This window comes from Pleurodeles waltl, chromosome 6, assembly GCF_031143425.1.
Source record: "Pleurodeles waltl isolate 20211129_DDA chromosome 6, aPleWal1.hap1.20221129, whole genome shotgun sequence".
Taxonomy (NCBI): Eukaryota; Metazoa; Chordata; class Amphibia; order Caudata; family Salamandridae; genus Pleurodeles; species Pleurodeles waltl.
The window spans coordinates 1,422,671,478-1,422,687,895 of NC_090445.1; the positions used below are offsets into that span (position 1 = coordinate 1,422,671,478).

The window sequence follows — 16,418 nt, forward strand, 5'->3', positions numbered from 1 at the left end:
TATCTCCCTCTATGGACTTGCGGGGTCTCTAGTCTAATCTGACCCCACTTTGGTCACTTTCCACCTTATTGTCCAAAATTTGTTCTTTGACTCAATGGAAACTCTAATAAAAAAAACACCTGGGCTGTCTAGGACGTCCAGTGGCCCGCCTTTTATTCCATACCTAATTCTGGAAAACATGGATTTTCATGTTACAGCTCCGCCCAGTTCAGATCATCCTTTCTCCACCTGCACTATTGATTTCACTGTTCACCACAAAATGTTCCAACTCTTATGCCAGCTCCTACGGCCTAGTCTACGCTAACACGTTTACAATTTCCCTCCCTTTGTTTTGACTCAGACTCATATTTATGGGTCAGCACCACAAGTCTTCTAGCCGGCTGCCCTACGCCAATGTGAAAGGGTAGGAATGCACTGTATTTCTGAAATACAGTGCATTCCTGTCCTTTCCCCCTGCACAGGGGTACAACTGACTGCCTAGTGCCGACTGCCTAGTGCGTAGGCAGACATCCATGCACCCTGGTGTAAGGGTGCCTGTGTTTCATGCAGGATTGTTTTTGTGCAGGAAGGGCCACCTTCCTGCACATCAACAATCCTGAGAGGCGTTTTCCTGCTTCTATGTGCTTCAGCACACATGGAAGGAGGAAAATACGAGGAGAAATTAAAATATTTTAATATTTGCTCTGGGGAGGCGTAAGGTTTTGGCGCTGCCCCAGGTTTACGAGATTTTGTAAATCTTAATCAGGGCCAAAATCCATGGGTGTTGCATGGGAAAACCCATTGCAACGCCCATGGAACGACTTTCTGGTGCAGAGTAAGGCAATGCAGCGAATTTCACTGTTTTTGTTTATGAGGCTAAGCAAAGCCATGCAAAGTGGCTTTGCGTGATATCTTAAATATATTTGAGAGGCTTGCGGCAGCAGAGTGTAAAAAAAAGGTGACTCTCCAGCTGTGTAAGCCTCTCATAAATATAACCCCAATGTATTCACAATTTGACACAGAACTTTCTCCTCTATACAAAGATTGACTGCTAGGAGTTTCTCAATAACTTGTCTTACACCTTTCAAGAGAAGTAACCCTCTCTCCACTTCACTAAATTTTAGCTGCCAGTCCACAGTGTCCTAACACCCCTTTTTCTAATCTTTGCCCAGCAGAGGAACTGTGTTTCCCATTTAATAAATATACAGACACATATTTGTGCAAAGACCATGTTATATTTATTTTTATAGGAAAATTACAATATTACCTGTACAAAAAATCTTAAAAACATCACACAGCAATTGTATTGATTAATATGGTTGCATAGTGCAATGAATCAATAAGAATGTATTTAAATACTGCATAACTACAGACTTGGTCCTAGGTTTCAGTCAAGTGGCCACTCGTGATGGCTGAAACGTAAAGCACAAATATTTTCTGAAGGGGGCATAATTGACAATGGCCAATGCTTTTGTATCAATGAACATGAGCTTGACATTGCTGACGTGCCATGGATAGGTGAAGGGATCTGAGGAAGAACACAGACGCAATCCTGTGGAGACAACTTGAAGGCCGTGAAAAGCAGAAGTCTTGAACAGATAAATGCATTCTGTTGTGGGGCACAAATTCAGAACCCTTACAACCGGCTGTAGTACACAGTGGTGAAGCCTGAATTCCAGGAGTAACCTTATCCTGCTTCAAGATTCTCCATCTGGCCATCTGCCAAACTTTCAACATTAAGCAAAAAACACTTTTCAGCATAGGAAACTTTATCAGACCTTTTAAGCCTGATGACATATGTTGCGAACCAAGCTGGACAGCCTTCATTTGTGTGCTATAACCCTCGATCTCACCGCAACAGACTCTTATTTCTTCCTCCATGTTTTCTTTGCTTATTTCCACTGATACACGGATGCCAACACCTTTTGATTGGTTCCGCTTTGCTCCCCTTTGACCAATCCGTTTCTCTGTTTTCATACTTCAAAATTATAATTTCTCTCATTTTTTTCTTTCTGCTCTCTTGGAGCATGCCTTCATAATCCCCCCTGTCTCTGTTTGCCCCCTCGTCTCTACTGCTCAGCACGAGAACCTCCGTATCCGGCCTCCCATGTTCTTGTGATCTGTGTTCTACCCTACACCAATCTGCATTTACGCAACTGTGACCATTTCCTGCACTGTAATTGCCCCAGTGCAGTAACCTTTGTTAACGCCTCTGATTAAGACATCACAAATAGTTACCCTCTGTAGAGACACATTCGGCTTGCCTTCATATTCTGGGGCGACACTTTTGATATAACAACCCCCCATGTCAAAGTGGCAAATGCAAATAAGGCAGTTTATATTGTCAGTTATCAGACTTTGCCTTGAGGAAGCTGTTAGTGGGTTTGTCAAAGTCCTAGGTTGTTCTGATGTGGTTAAATTAATATTGCAGTTTAACAGCAATTTCCACAACCATAGATACGGGTGCCGGACAGAAAATCCTACAAATGCCTGGCAAAATTTGAGCAGCAGGCCTCGCATACTTCTGTCTACAGTGCTCAAGGACATTTTACTGTCTTTTGGAAAATGAGCTTCTCCCTGAGAAGGCAGAAGTGATATGCACCATGGCTGCAGCGTATGCTGCTGGTAAAAAGTCGACACGTGGACAACATTTTTCAATCAAAATGATTTTTTCCAGGACTTTCTTGCAGGAATTACTCAGATAAAAGAAGGTTTTACTGGATTTTTTCTACAGCAATACCTACCTACTTTCAGCAATTTTCCCCTCCAGTTATTACAACTTCGCTAACATCGTCAGGTTCATAAAATTGCCAACTTTTTAATCGCAATTAGAGCAGGCAAATTTTTCCCACCACTGCTGAACATCCACCAAGAAGCAAATCCAGACCACAATGCTGAGTAGCGTGGGCATTCAAGGGAAATCCGTGGCAGCCAAATAACTCTGGACACTTCACTCCACTCCATAGAGCGGACAAGATGCACATGCATGTTCATGAAAGATGTCCATTCCCAGTAAGATGGAAAGGTAGACATGCCACCAGAAGTGCAGGTGGTGGATGAGCTTCCTGGCCAAAGCTTCAGCATTTACTGAATACTAAGCAGTAAAGGAAATTGGCTACAATAAAGATTTTAAGCACTTGGGTCCTCATTAACTAAAATTCTGTGTGTGCTTTGGCTCGCGCAATGTAAAAGATAGCATTAATTTACTTATCATTTAAAGGCACAAGGTATTAAACTGCAATGTGTTATGTGAGCCTTAGTGAATTAGGGTCATGGTGTTTCACCTTTCAAGCAGGCCAGCAATGGCAAGGTCAATCCTAAAAGTTCTCAGTGCTTCTCAAATCCTGTAGGTCTGTGCAAATTTGTTTTTACATTTTCTTGCCTTCAGATGTGCATGAGGACAATCCTGGAAGTCATTATCACTCAGACAATGGGGCCCTGCCTGGTTCCTGATCAGGACACAAGCAATGTTTATTCATAAGAAATGTTTCTACGTCAATCAGATATATTTCCTACAGCAGCACCCACAGGAAAAAGAGGTGACTCATCCATTCCCGCGATGACCACTCACAGCTTGAAGGCTAAAGTTAGTCCATCCCCCAGGGGGAGTATACTGATGTTCACCCGATCGTCTCGCAGAAGCTTTGCATTCAGATGATGAATTTCTTCGGCCACCACATCACTTTTCTTTAGATGCAGCACTCTCCTCTGACATAAAACCTGATGTCAAAGATACACAATAGTGCCATTAGCCACTTTAAAAGTTAAAGAGATACAGTTCAGAGCACTACAGTACTGACAGATCATTGATACGAAAGGCCTTACATACAGGGCAGTCCACCTTACCTCATCCAAGAGCAATTTTTGATACTGACCTCTTACATATGGCCCTGTTAAGCCAGCCGACCCCACAGAGAGTGAAAGAAGTCCAGAAATAGTTCCTGACATCCATACAGGCTTATTCGTGGTATACCAAATAAAACAACTTAAAACGTACAAGAGACTAAGGGCCGGATTTAGAGTTTGGTGGGTGGATTTTCTCCGCCTCAAATGTGACAGATAGCCCGCCTGCCATATTATGATTCCATTATATCCTATAGAAATGTAATACGACATATGGGATATGGAGTACGTTTGTGATGGAGTAACCCATCCACCAAACTTTAAATCAGGCACTCAGTTACTAGTCCCACAAATATCCCATGATATTAAACATCTTAAAACATGGCACGTTTCACTGTGCCAAAGCATCTTCGATTTGAGGGGCAGAAATAATTACTTGAAGACCACAAACACAAAATAAAAAACACCCCAGTTCCGAGTCCAGTAAAAGAAAAATTACAGCATGAAATTTTGCTCTGCCTGATTCAGAGTGAGTAGGTGTTTCCACGCCTGATGTTTCCAGTCTGTAAATGTGGCTGGAAATGGCATAAAGCTTTGGCTGCAGCAGCAGCAGACAAATCTCATTCCCATTTTCTTTTAGATGGTACAATGCTCCAATGCTAGGAATTCCTACCCCTAAGCTCAACTATTCCCCCAATCGCCTTCTTTACGCCATAACCAAACCACAAGTCCTGCATCGATTACCACCTGTTTTTAGCAGGTGCTAAAGGTGTGTGTTAAAACCCATGCATTTGGGAATTCCATGTGCTTTTATGACTGGCAAAACTGATCCAGAAGATAATTCCCCATTCAATGGGTTTTACTCGTAATTACACAGTACTGGTGTGGATTTCAAATTAACGTTGTAAGCTGGTGACTTACGAATGGAGCCTGTCGTCTATGTCAGCTTTACATTTCGTCATACACAAGAGCAAGTTCAGTCCATTCAAACTTTGTGACTCATACGATCTTTTCCAAAGTTACCAAAGTTGAAAGATTGTTGACTTGTTTACCTCTTCCCAAAATAACAGGGTGGAGACACTGAACAAAGAACAAAGGTGTTATAGAATGTAAAAATGAATGCCCCGCCCCCTAGAAAGTCTGAACGGGGTGAGGAATGTATCGCATCATGTACACACCATTACTTCAAGGTGGGGTGTGCACCAAATTTCACATGTTTTGCCTGCCAAAATCTGTCAGGAAGAATAGAGGGAATGTAATAAATTTCGCACAACTCCAGTTTGCAAAGTGGTCAGAACCGACTATTTCGGCAAGGAAAACATGGCAGACCTTCAGTGGATTAAAAATTTTAGACTCGGTTTTTAAAAGGGTTCAGAACTTACTCCTGAGTTCGCAATTGCAGCCTATGGAGCTGATATATAGGTTAAGGCTATGTGGCCCCTAATCGACCTGACATCAGTTCAATTCAATCAAAACATCTCACCAACAAGAAGGGCATGTTTGTGATAGAAAATGAATAGGTTGGCAGAACCTTTTGGAAAATTTTCTTGGGAGAGAAATCACCAAAAAGTTCCTGGAGAGAGTCACACTCGATTGAAATTCTCGCACACTTAGGGGCATATTTATTAAATTTTCACACAGCACAGCAAGCCACCTTGCTGCACTGCATGACAGGAAAAGGGCAGGAATATGCTGTATATATTTTTGTTTAAAATAATACAGCACAATACTACCTTTTCCCAGTGCTGGCACACAATGTGCTGCCTAGTGCCAATGCAGGTACCCGTGCACTATGGTGCAAGCTTGCCTGCGCTGTAAGCAGGGTTGTTTTTTATGCAGGAAGGAGCACCTTCCTGCACAAAAAACAATCCTCTGAGACACCACCCATAGAAAGCCTAAGTGGGGCAGAGTAAAGCAACTCAGTGATTTGCGCTGCGTTGTGTTACTCTGAATTTATCAAGCCACTCAGGGCCATGCAAGGTGGTCTTGCGTTGCTTGATAAATCGCATTTAGTAATTGCGTTGCGCTTGCACCCCGTGTGCAGCCCTGCCAAATACCATGCATCATGAGTCTGACTAACCCATTTTAGTGTAGCCATCCACATCACCACATTAAAATGTCTTAGTCACTCATTTTTTAGCCTCCTGACACAACCGGCGCTGCACGGCGTAAGCCGAGACCAAGAGGAGCATCATCAGGCGCACAAGCTGCTCACTGCTGGCAGAGTGCACACTGTGCTGCCTGACCAGTGCAACTGGCTTCAGTTTCATAGCGTTAACTAATTCACAACATTTGACAGTGCATAGGAACTCACACTGGCACCACATATCACGTGGCATGCCTGCCACAGTGGTGCATCTCCATACACAAGACAAGATCATCCTATCAGGAGTGATCATTACCCAGCAGTGCCCTCATGTAAATCTGGTGAGTCGGAGTGGGCCAAATGGGGGGGCTTGGTCCTCCCCACTGGTGAGGGTGGAGGGTCATTGTAATGTGGCCCTTTACACTGGCTGGCACTGGACAAACTTTGTTTTTCATTTGCTGCAGCGCCTGCACCGGAATGGGGATGTCACCTCTGGTTCTTGAAGCAGGATCCTCATCTCATTGACAGTGAGTGCACTGTTATCCAGCCTATACTGAGGAGAAGTGTGGCCCCAAGGACGATTTTAATTTGCAAATCCTGCCGGCGCAGGCCCCGAGGGAGGCATCACTGCTATATTGCTTATGTCTGCACGGGGGACAGGCACTGACAGTGTCTTGAAATACACCTGTACCATAACACCAAATGCACAGGAAGAGGAACTTGAAGCATGTTTGTAGCCCCTGGCCATGACGTGCATTCCCTGATGTTTTCCGGCTGTGACTCGCTTTCACCAGAGCACTCCTCCATGGACGGAACTTAAAAGAACAGAGGCCCCCGAGAGGAGAGGGAGTCTGCCTACCAGCGTGACCCCAGCAGCAAGATGACTGAGGTGATTTTTGCAGAGCCGTCGCATGTTAATGCACTGTAGGGCCCACAGCAGCAGCATTTTCTCATTTTGATGTCTTATGACAAATTGCTGTTTATTCTCTTAAAGGAAGTTTGGTCTTTACATGTCATTCTCAAACTGAAAAGATAGAGGATTTTCTAATGTGATCTATGCAATACTTGTGCTGGATACAGCGAGGTGGAAAGGAGAGCTGTAAAATGCCATTTTTCCTAACATTCGACAACATTTATATACATGTCAAAGAACTGTACAGTTTTTTTATATACCCCAGCAATTAGAAAAGCACACCGAAGAACGTTTTTTCGTAATTAAGTGTGATGAAAACGCACATTTTAAAATCAATACACTTCTTGAAAAGCAAATTAAATATTAGATGAACGCCAATTTCCACGTTATCCTTTGAAGGCTACGTAGGTTTATCAGTAAAACAGTTCGTGCAACGTTAGTGGCCATTCCAACGGAACATGCGCTGTCTGTAACTCAGAGCCCTTTATCACAGAAAGCTTTAATAATATTTTTGAAACTTCCTTGCCTTCATTGTTTGGTTTTATACATGAGAAAGTGTCATTCGAAGTGTCACACATTTGATAATAGAATGTCGCTCATAAGTACCTTGAAACCATGGATAGGTCACACATAAGCAATCTGTGAACCTGGCAGCTATGTGCTTGGAACAAAAGTGACACAACTACTATATAAATAAGGCCCTTATGGTTGTGTAGTGCGCATATATAAACATTTCCAATTGTTATTTTCAACTCCGAGTCTAACCATGCTTGGAGAAGGGATTATTATCCTTAGCCTGGGGTCCAGATTACAAGGTATAGAAATATGCTGAAATGTTGCTTGACTACGAATCGAAAAAGCACTCATTTGCTGCCTGACCCACAGTGGCTTCTCTTTTTTGTGAGAATTGTGGCGTTTCAGTCCAAATAAGGAAATCCACAGCTGCCTCGGATTGTCTAGTAGACCTTACAGGTCGTACATAAACGTTACATACCTGTAGCACTAGTTTTTCAAATCGGTATATTATATAAATGTAATATACTTCTGCCATCTAGTGGATAGATCGAGAATAACAACAATAGCGTTTCTTCTCCGATTCAACTAAGTTAACAAACGATGTGCAAATTACCTGGCATCCAGCCTGTGGCTTTTGGAGACATCCTCTACTCCTCCTGGGTTCTGAAAATTCCCTGCACACTGTATTTAGTGTGTATGGAGACCAATGATTCACCAACATTCCTACTCTATGATCAAGAATAATCAATACGCATTCAGATCTACACCCGTCGTAAGTATAGCTGAATAACTACCACAGGTCCTGCCCAGTTTGCGGGCCTCCAAACCTGCAGGGATCTTAAAACATGGCAAGCGATAATACGCTGAGCCTGCAGAGGTCGCTGCTTCCCTGGTGGGCTTGGCGACAAAGTGATGGGATCTAAATGACCCTGTGCGTCATACTATGTCAGGACTGGAGGCGACGGGGACGACGACAAAACATTACATTTTAAAAATATTTTTTAATGTTTTAAATATTTAAATATTTTATAATGTTTTAAATATTTAAAAAACACCTCTGTTCCTGAAACGCATCGCACCGCTTCTCTGCTCTTTCTCGCTCCTGCACAGGCTTCCAACCTGCCCTGTGGCCAATCCTGACGCTGCTCAGAGCAGCGTCAAGATTGGCTGAGAGCACCCAGCCAGGGCGCTCCCAAGCAGACTAAGAGCCTGTGCAGACTCTCTCCAGCTCGGCAACTGTGTTGCCGGGCTGGAGAGGCCCTTCTGTGCATGTGTGTTTGGGCAGCCTGAGATGGCCGGACAAACATACATGCACAGTGAGGGGGAGTGCTGTGCACTCCACCTCATTGCTCGTCACCCCCATGCCCCCCCCCCCTCCCCCCCCCCCCAAAACTATAATAAACATAGTTTATTATAGTTTTTGGGGAAAAGCTTCACAGCTGCTGCTGCTGGTGGGGTCAACACTCCTCTGTCCTTATGGAGGAGCCTCCCCTGTCCGCTCCCTTTTTTGACAGAGCCAGAAGCTTCAGGGGGTGAGCGTTTGGCCAGGCTTCCATCAAGGACCACATCGAGTTTTCTATCACTTGGGCAGAGGAGGAAATCAAGATTCTTCTAACGATTCCACTTTCTACCCTTCCTGTTCCCGAGCTGGTTGAAAGCGTTCCCGAAAGGAAGATTCAGAGGGCCACAAGGCTCCTTCCAAGAGTCTGGGTCTACTGATGAGAATAATCCCATTTTCAGAGGTGTTATTGGGGGGCAGGACCAAGTTATTTCTTCACAACTGGCAGAGTGTGACTCAAGATCCTTGGGTTATCGAGACAGTACAGGGTTACAAGTTAGAGTTTTACGACTCTTCTGTGCAGTCTTTTCCCCCTGCCAAGATGTATTTTTCCCAACAAGATCAAGACCTAATTTCCTCTAAAGTGCTAGGCATCTTGCAAAATGGTGCTACAGAAGTGTCACACCCCCACCCAAACAGGTTTCTCAACTGCATATTCTTGGTAGAAAAGAAGGGAGACAGGTCACGAAAAGTACTGACTCTGAAGGAGTTCAATGGTTGGGTCTGTTAACATCACTTCAAGATGGACATTATCCAACTTTTAAGAGATATTCTTCTGTAAGGGGACTGGATGGTCAGATTAGACTTAAAAGACGCCTATCTAACAATCCCTATGTTTCCACCTCATCAGCGTTTTCTTCAGTTCACCTAACAACAATGTTGTTGCGAATACAAAGTCCTGCCTTTCGGCCTGTTGTCCACCCAATGGTGCTTCACAAAAATCATGCGGCTTGTAATACAGTCTCTGAGAGCCATTTATCTAGACAACATCATCATCATGAGTCAGTTTACTCAATTGGATTTCACCCATCTAGAGTGGACAATTCTTCTTCAAGACCTGAGTTTTATTATAAACTCTCAGAAGTCAATCCTGGTCTCATCCCAACAGATGGAGTTTTTGGGTTTCCGATTCGATTCTATTCTCCCTCAACTGATCCTTGCTCCCCTGAAAGTTTGAAACATCAAGAAAGAGTTATGGTCGATGATGAGCAGACATGCTGTATCCTTCAGGTCAATAGCCTGCATTGTGTGCCTGTTGGCTTCCTCGACCCAAGCCATATTCCCTGGTCCCCTCCATTACAGAGCACTTCAAAGACTCAAGATTCAATGGGGCCTATTTATACTTTTTCACGCAAAACTGCACCAACGCAGTTTTGTGTGAAAAAGTATACCACCAGCTAGCGCCATTTCAAGATGCTGGACGGGTGTCATATTTATGGAATGATGGAAGCAGGCAGTAAGGCCAGCTAGCATCATAAAAAAGGATGCTAGCCGGGTAGGGGAGGCGTAGGGGGAACAGGAGGTTGTGCGTTAAAGGATGACGCTACTATGGGCAGAGACATAAAAAATGCCTTTAACCAGACTTGCTTCGTCCTTTGATGCACAACCTCCATGGACATGACTCCTGCCTTAGTAAAGACAGGAGTCATGCCCATCACACCAATGGCCATGCCCAGGGGACATCTGTCCCCTGGGCATGGCCATTGGGACCAGTGCCATGTAGGGGGGCCCAAGCTAGGCACCCCTATGGCACTTTAAAAAATTTAAATTATTTACTCACCTACACTTACCTGGGATGGATTCCCTCATCCTCTGGCGTCCCTCTGGTGTGGGTGGGGGTGTCCTTGGGGCTAGGGAAGGGCACCTATGAGCCCATTCCATGGTCTCTGATCATGGAAATAGGCTCTCAGGTCCCCTAACGCTGCCCTGACCCAGGCGTTAAATAATGGCGCTAAGCAAGCTTAGCACCATTATTTAAGGCCCCCTTCCCCGTGCTTGATTTTAGCACGGGGGTAGATATGGCGCTAAGGCCATATCAACATTTTTTGCCCGGGAACGCCAACCTTGCATCTCACTGACGCAAGGTAGTTGCCAGCTATCAAAAAATTACTTTAACTCCAAAACTTTGCCCCTAGACGGGTCTAGCGACAAAGTATAAATTTGGACTTAGGTTTGTGCTAAATTAGTGTTTAACAAAATGATGCTAATTCAACGCAATGCAAGTATAAATACGGGCCAATATCTCCAAAAGGGTCTCAGTTATTCAGAACAGATTCCTCTTTCTTCAGAGGTGAGGATGGAAATGTCCTGGTGGCTGGACCACATTGAGGCCTGGAATGGCAGGCAATCTCTGGGCCAACCCTGGAGGTAATAACAGAGTCTGATGCCAGCTGGTGGAGTTGGGGGGCTTGATGCAGTCCAATTTCCACGGGGGGTGGAATCGCTGGTCAAGAGCACAACTAGATCTCCACATCAATTTTCTGGAACTTCTAGAGGGTTCGTTTGCGATTCAGAGTCTCTCTCCCAAGAAGACTGATTGTTGCTTACTTCTTTGTATGGACAACATCAAAGGACAGTGATATGTGAATAAGTTAGGAGGGACAAAGTCCCACCTCCTTGAGGAGATAGCCAAAGAGTTTTGGCACATTTGTCTCCTGCACCACATTTCAATGGCAGTAGAGTATCTCCTGGGTGAGAACAATGCTGTGGCGGACTGGCAGTCCTGTCACCTTTGTGACTTCAGTGATTGGAGACTTCGCCCAAAAGTTTCTCATGCACTTCACTATCTCTGGGGCCCATGCTCGATGGATCTGTTTGCTTCATTCTTCAACCAACAACTTCCAAACTTTTTCAGTTGGCGTCCAGATCTGGAGGCCAGAACCATTGATGTGTTTCTTCAGGATTGGTTCCCCTTTCTGGGTTATGCTTTTCCCCCGTTCATGGTGATTCCCAGGGTTCTGGAACAGTTGAGATGCTGGAAGGTGGAACTGATCTTGGTGACTCCGCTTTGGAGAGCACAAGCTTGGTTTCTGGTATAATTCTGGAGAAGGTATGTGCCTGTCCGATTCTGATCCCTTTTTGTTGGAACTTCCTTCTAGATCCACTTGACCTGCCTCATCCAAGGATCCTGTAGGAACACCTCTCTCTGGTAGCCTGGAGAGTTTCTGACGAAAGATTGAGTCTCCCAGGTCTTACTCAAGAAGCTAATGCATTCATCGGCGAAGCTTGGTCCTCAGGTACACACAAGCAATATGCATCTGCATGGAGACGTTATGTAATGTAATTGGAGAAAATTTTGTCTAGTCATACATTTTTGTCCTCTCTGGCCTCCGCAGGAATGGCATATTGAATGATAAACAATTTTAGATCGGCCATTTCCCTATAGAGGGTAGGCTCGTAGGGGAACACCCCATTGTGTGCAAGTTATTGAGAGGTATTCAAATGGCTAGTCCTCCTCAACCTATGGGATGTTAATGTGGTTCTACAATTTTTGGATTCCTGGCCAGAGAATACGTTTTATCTTTCTAGAAAGCAGCTTGCTGCCAAACTGACTATGTTCTGATTTTGTAAACGTGTGTCTGATGTATGATCCTTGGATTTGGAAGGAAGATTTTTATTCTCCTGAAGGAGTGACTTTTTCTATCTCACTAATGAATAAATGTAATTCCAGGTCATTATCTTATCCAGCTTTTCCCGACAATTCTAAGCTTTGCATGGTGCAATGTTTGAAAGTGTACAAAGAGAGTACCGCTGAAATTCAAGTCGATATGGGTGGACAACTGTTAATCGTTTTACAAAAACCTTTTCAGCAAGTTTCTTCTGCTACTCTGGCCAAATGGATGCGATTGCTCTTGAGTAAGGCAGGTACTGGTAAATTCCACTCCAATTCCACATAGCCCACTCTGCTAGAGGGGCTACGGCTTCAAAATATTTTTCTTTGGGTTCTTGTTTAAATGATATTTTAAAAATTGCTGATTGGTCATCAGAGTCTACGTTAAAGTCCTTTTATTACAAAGCTATTGTGGATGTGGCCTCAGTGTAGGCAGCTCAGCTTTAAACAAGCAGGAGCCTCCAGTCGTGACATAGAATTAAAAAAAATGATAGCATTTGCAACAAGAATTTTCATTTGTATTAAGGACACAGAGGTGAGGATTATCCCACCCATTTACTTGCATGTCTATCTGTACATAAATATATAAAAGTATTGTAGTTAATTGATGTTGTTTTTCTTCCCTCCCTAATGCTGGTCAATAATTTCTTTATTATGTCCTTTTCTAGACCAGTGTTTATGGCTTTAGTGTATTTGCTTCTTTATCAGGGAATGAAGACAAGTGAGTCGGGTTGCGTCAAGTTTCTGGATGTCTGGGAATATGCACTCCCGTCTCCTGTATTCTTTGAGGGATGCTCCTGTCGACGTTTGGAGCCGGTGGTCACTGGGTTCTGGAGATTAAAGCGATTGAGTTCAGCTCCTGTTTAATTTTTTGGCCCCGTCGTTGCAGGGTCTTGAACTGATAGTTTTGGTGAACATGTGCAGAGAAAGAGGAAGTTGTTTAGCTGCAAGAGTATTATATAGGGCTGGGTCTCTATAGTTGGGCATGTGACTGAGAGGTGATTATGGGAAATGTAGTGTTGTTAAACTTTTAAATAATTGGCAGCTCAAAATGGAAAGTAAAGAAAGAGAAGCATAATCCTCGCCTCCGTGTCCTTAATAGAATAGAAAATTCTTGTTGCGAATGCTAGAATTTTTTTATCCAGTACAACTGTAAGTGTTCTATATAAAATACACAGACATATAACCAATAAATGGAAGTAACAAGAGAAAATATGAAAAAAAGACAGCCTATAATGGTAAATAACCACTGCAAGCATAGTTCTGCGGATGGAGTTCCTGTAATTAATATAGCACTTACCATACATTAAAACCTACAAAAAGTACTCCCCATAAAAGCCATGTCACGTGGCATTTAAAACATCAATGCCCTCTCGCTGAATACTTACTCCATCCAGAGCGATGATGCCCCCCTTCCTCAGGAGCCGTAATGACTTCTCATAGCAGTCACTGGGCTTCGACACGTTGTTAACGTTGATAAACACCAAGTCGTAGGTTCCAGCTTCCCCGGCCTGGAGCAACTCATCTAAAGATAAGACGAAAAAAAAACTAATTCTTCAAAATGGTCTTCGCTCAAGCCACCATGCTCCTCTAATCAAGGGGTAAAAGGTGAATGTGGAGAATAAAAGTATGATTCTATCCAGCAGGGTTCGTGATGCTGTGAGACTGCTAGCTCCGTGCGCAGAGGGATCTGGATGTCACTGAGCAGCAGGCATAAGGGACGTAGGGCTTCTATACACAGTGATAGGGAAAAGGAAGAACGGAAAGGAGTTTAGTTAAACAGAAGTTTATTCCTCAACAAGGATGGCGCCGGGTGTTGCTAAGAGGGCATATGAGCAGTGCACCACTCTATGATGACAAACTAGAATGAGAGAGGAAAAGAGAAGAGGGGGCAGTTGGGCAGAACACTGGCCAAGGGACCTTCGAGACAGATAATACTTGGCCTCGTTGCTGACACAGGAAAAAACAAAAACCTGGAGAGCAAGGCACTAAGCACGCAACGTGCAAATAGACAACTGGCCATAAAATATTTATGAAAGACATTTGATGTCTTAGGCACTACATTAAAATCGAATTAGACAGCAGGCATATGCATTCAGTCCTATGTGACAGACAGTAGGGAGTATATTGTAAGATCTCTATCAATATAAGTAGTTTTAGTACACACCCACACACTACCAAACGCATACTGAAAAATACCAACGAGCGTGAGGATTTGGTCTAGTTTGTCCAGTGTTCTGCAGAAACTAAGTAGCCTGATGGCGTCAGAAGGGGTTAAAAATTAGGTGAGGATGGTTTTCATTTCACCACAATGAACTGTTCAATAATGGTTCTGTAATTATCTGTATGTAATACACAACCAGACTGTCCGCTGCATTGATGATTGAGTACAACGACACAGGAACGGTTGTGGGCAATGAGCAGAATTTCCTGCATGATGGTGATGTAAATTTTCCACAGAACATCTGAAGGTCGCAAAAAATCAATTTTCTGCCACCCAAGGACCACATCCTGGCAAAAGCCCGAGCCCTCCCCTCCCAAGGGTTTCCTCGTACAGCAGGTCTATTAAACTAAGGATGTAAAGATGGTTGACTAGGCTTTCAGTTTGTCTGAGCAGTAATCCTTGGTAAACTGGATCAACCTGGGCCACCATGCACAGTCTAAGAAGCCGGAAAAGGAAGCTGTCAGTGACTGCTTTCCCTTTCAAAGGGTTGTGCAGTTTTTTATCCTGAAGATAGATATTTTCAGTTGGCATATATGTGGAGTTAGGTATAGAGAAGCTATACATACTTTTCATTTTTTTTCCCTTAATGTATTTTACTTATTTGTCCCTCAGTGGTTTGGATATGATATTAGTGTGCCAAAATATTCTTGTACCGATATTCCAGAGTGTAAAGGTAAAAGCTTTTGTCATAGCCAAGATACCTGTTGTCATTCAATTACCTAAAATGATCTCTTAATAGAGTCTTCTTGGGCCAGTTTCAACGTATTGTAGCTGTGAATTGGTGGAGTTTGAGTCTTTGGTAGAGGATTACTCCTTGCAAAACGAAGCTTGTCTCTATTGCTAAGAATGGTAAGGCCCCTGGGTGTCACAGGTGTTCTTAATTTCTTGGTGGTCCGGTTGTTGGAGATGCTTTTGTCCCACGGCTGGGCTGGGCTGACGGCCCCAGGAGGTAGCTGAGAAAAGCAAGTCAGACTCACGCTGCGGATGTAGATGGGTACCTTTAGGTTGGCATCAGTGATACCAACTAAAAGTGCATTGCCACAGAGAGGATTTACTAACACAAGGCCTGTGCCTCTGGTGCTTTGGAGTGACCTTACCTCTGTCAGGCCACTCAGAGATACAGACTTATTTTATAAGACGTGTGTAAGAGAGATGACAGCTAAACTTTGAGAGAAGGACTATCCAGAACAGATTATTATGAAAGCTAGGAAAAAAGACACTTAATACCAACTGTGAGCAACTATTACAATCCTGTGCCAGAAGCCCAATAGGCAAATTAATCTGTATAATGACATTTATCTCTAATTTCAACATCAAGAAGATCGTAAACAGACACTGGCAAATCTTGACTTGTGGGAACCTGGTATTAGTCAGAAAAGGAAGAAGCATATGAGATGTACCAGTGCATACAAGACCAAAATTCCTAAGGAAAGAAGCTCTAAAAGAACATTATGGGACTTACCTCCAGTTACTGGTCATTCTCGATGTGGCAAGTGCACCTCTTGCCAAATCACTAAAAAAGTTATGGAGATTGACCTAGGTTTAACAGCACCAGGGAGGCTTAGTCAACATGCTAATTGCAACTCGAGTAATGCCATGTATGTTATCCTGTGCCCGTGTGGGATTAATATGTAGGTATGACATTCAGTAAAGCACAAATATGGGTTGATTAACACTGACGTACAATTAGATATCTAAATACTATGATCAGGTTGACTAAAATTCTTGGACAGAAAACATAGAAGAACGATCAAGAATGGTATGTCATTGAAAAGCTAAGATTTCATAAGAATCACATGATGGCATCTTTACTTATTATAAAAAGCGCTAGATCTACCACATAAGGATGAATGCTGAGGCACTAAATGATGACATCCTTTGGTCACAACTAAGATGAATAGCTTCTGA

General features: G+C 43.4%; 1 protein-coding gene across 1 annotated transcript in view; it reads right to left on the reverse strand.

Annotated features, from left to right (window-relative positions):
- Positions 1 to 1,194: 1,194 nt before the first annotated feature.
- The window catches only part of COMTD1 (catechol-O-methyltransferase domain containing 1), a 102,596-nt gene continuing 87,372 nt past the window's right edge, over positions 1,195 to 16,418 (reverse strand). Inside the window, exons 6-7 of the mRNA XM_069240794.1 lie at positions 13,675 to 13,811; positions 1,195 to 3,699 (exon numbers count right to left, since the gene is read on the reverse strand). Of these exons, the coding sequence (XP_069096895.1) occupies positions 3,547 to 3,699; positions 13,675 to 13,811 (290 nt within the window). The 3' untranslated portion in view covers positions 1,195 to 3,546. The remainder of the gene's footprint in view (positions 3,700 to 13,674; positions 13,812 to 16,418) is intronic.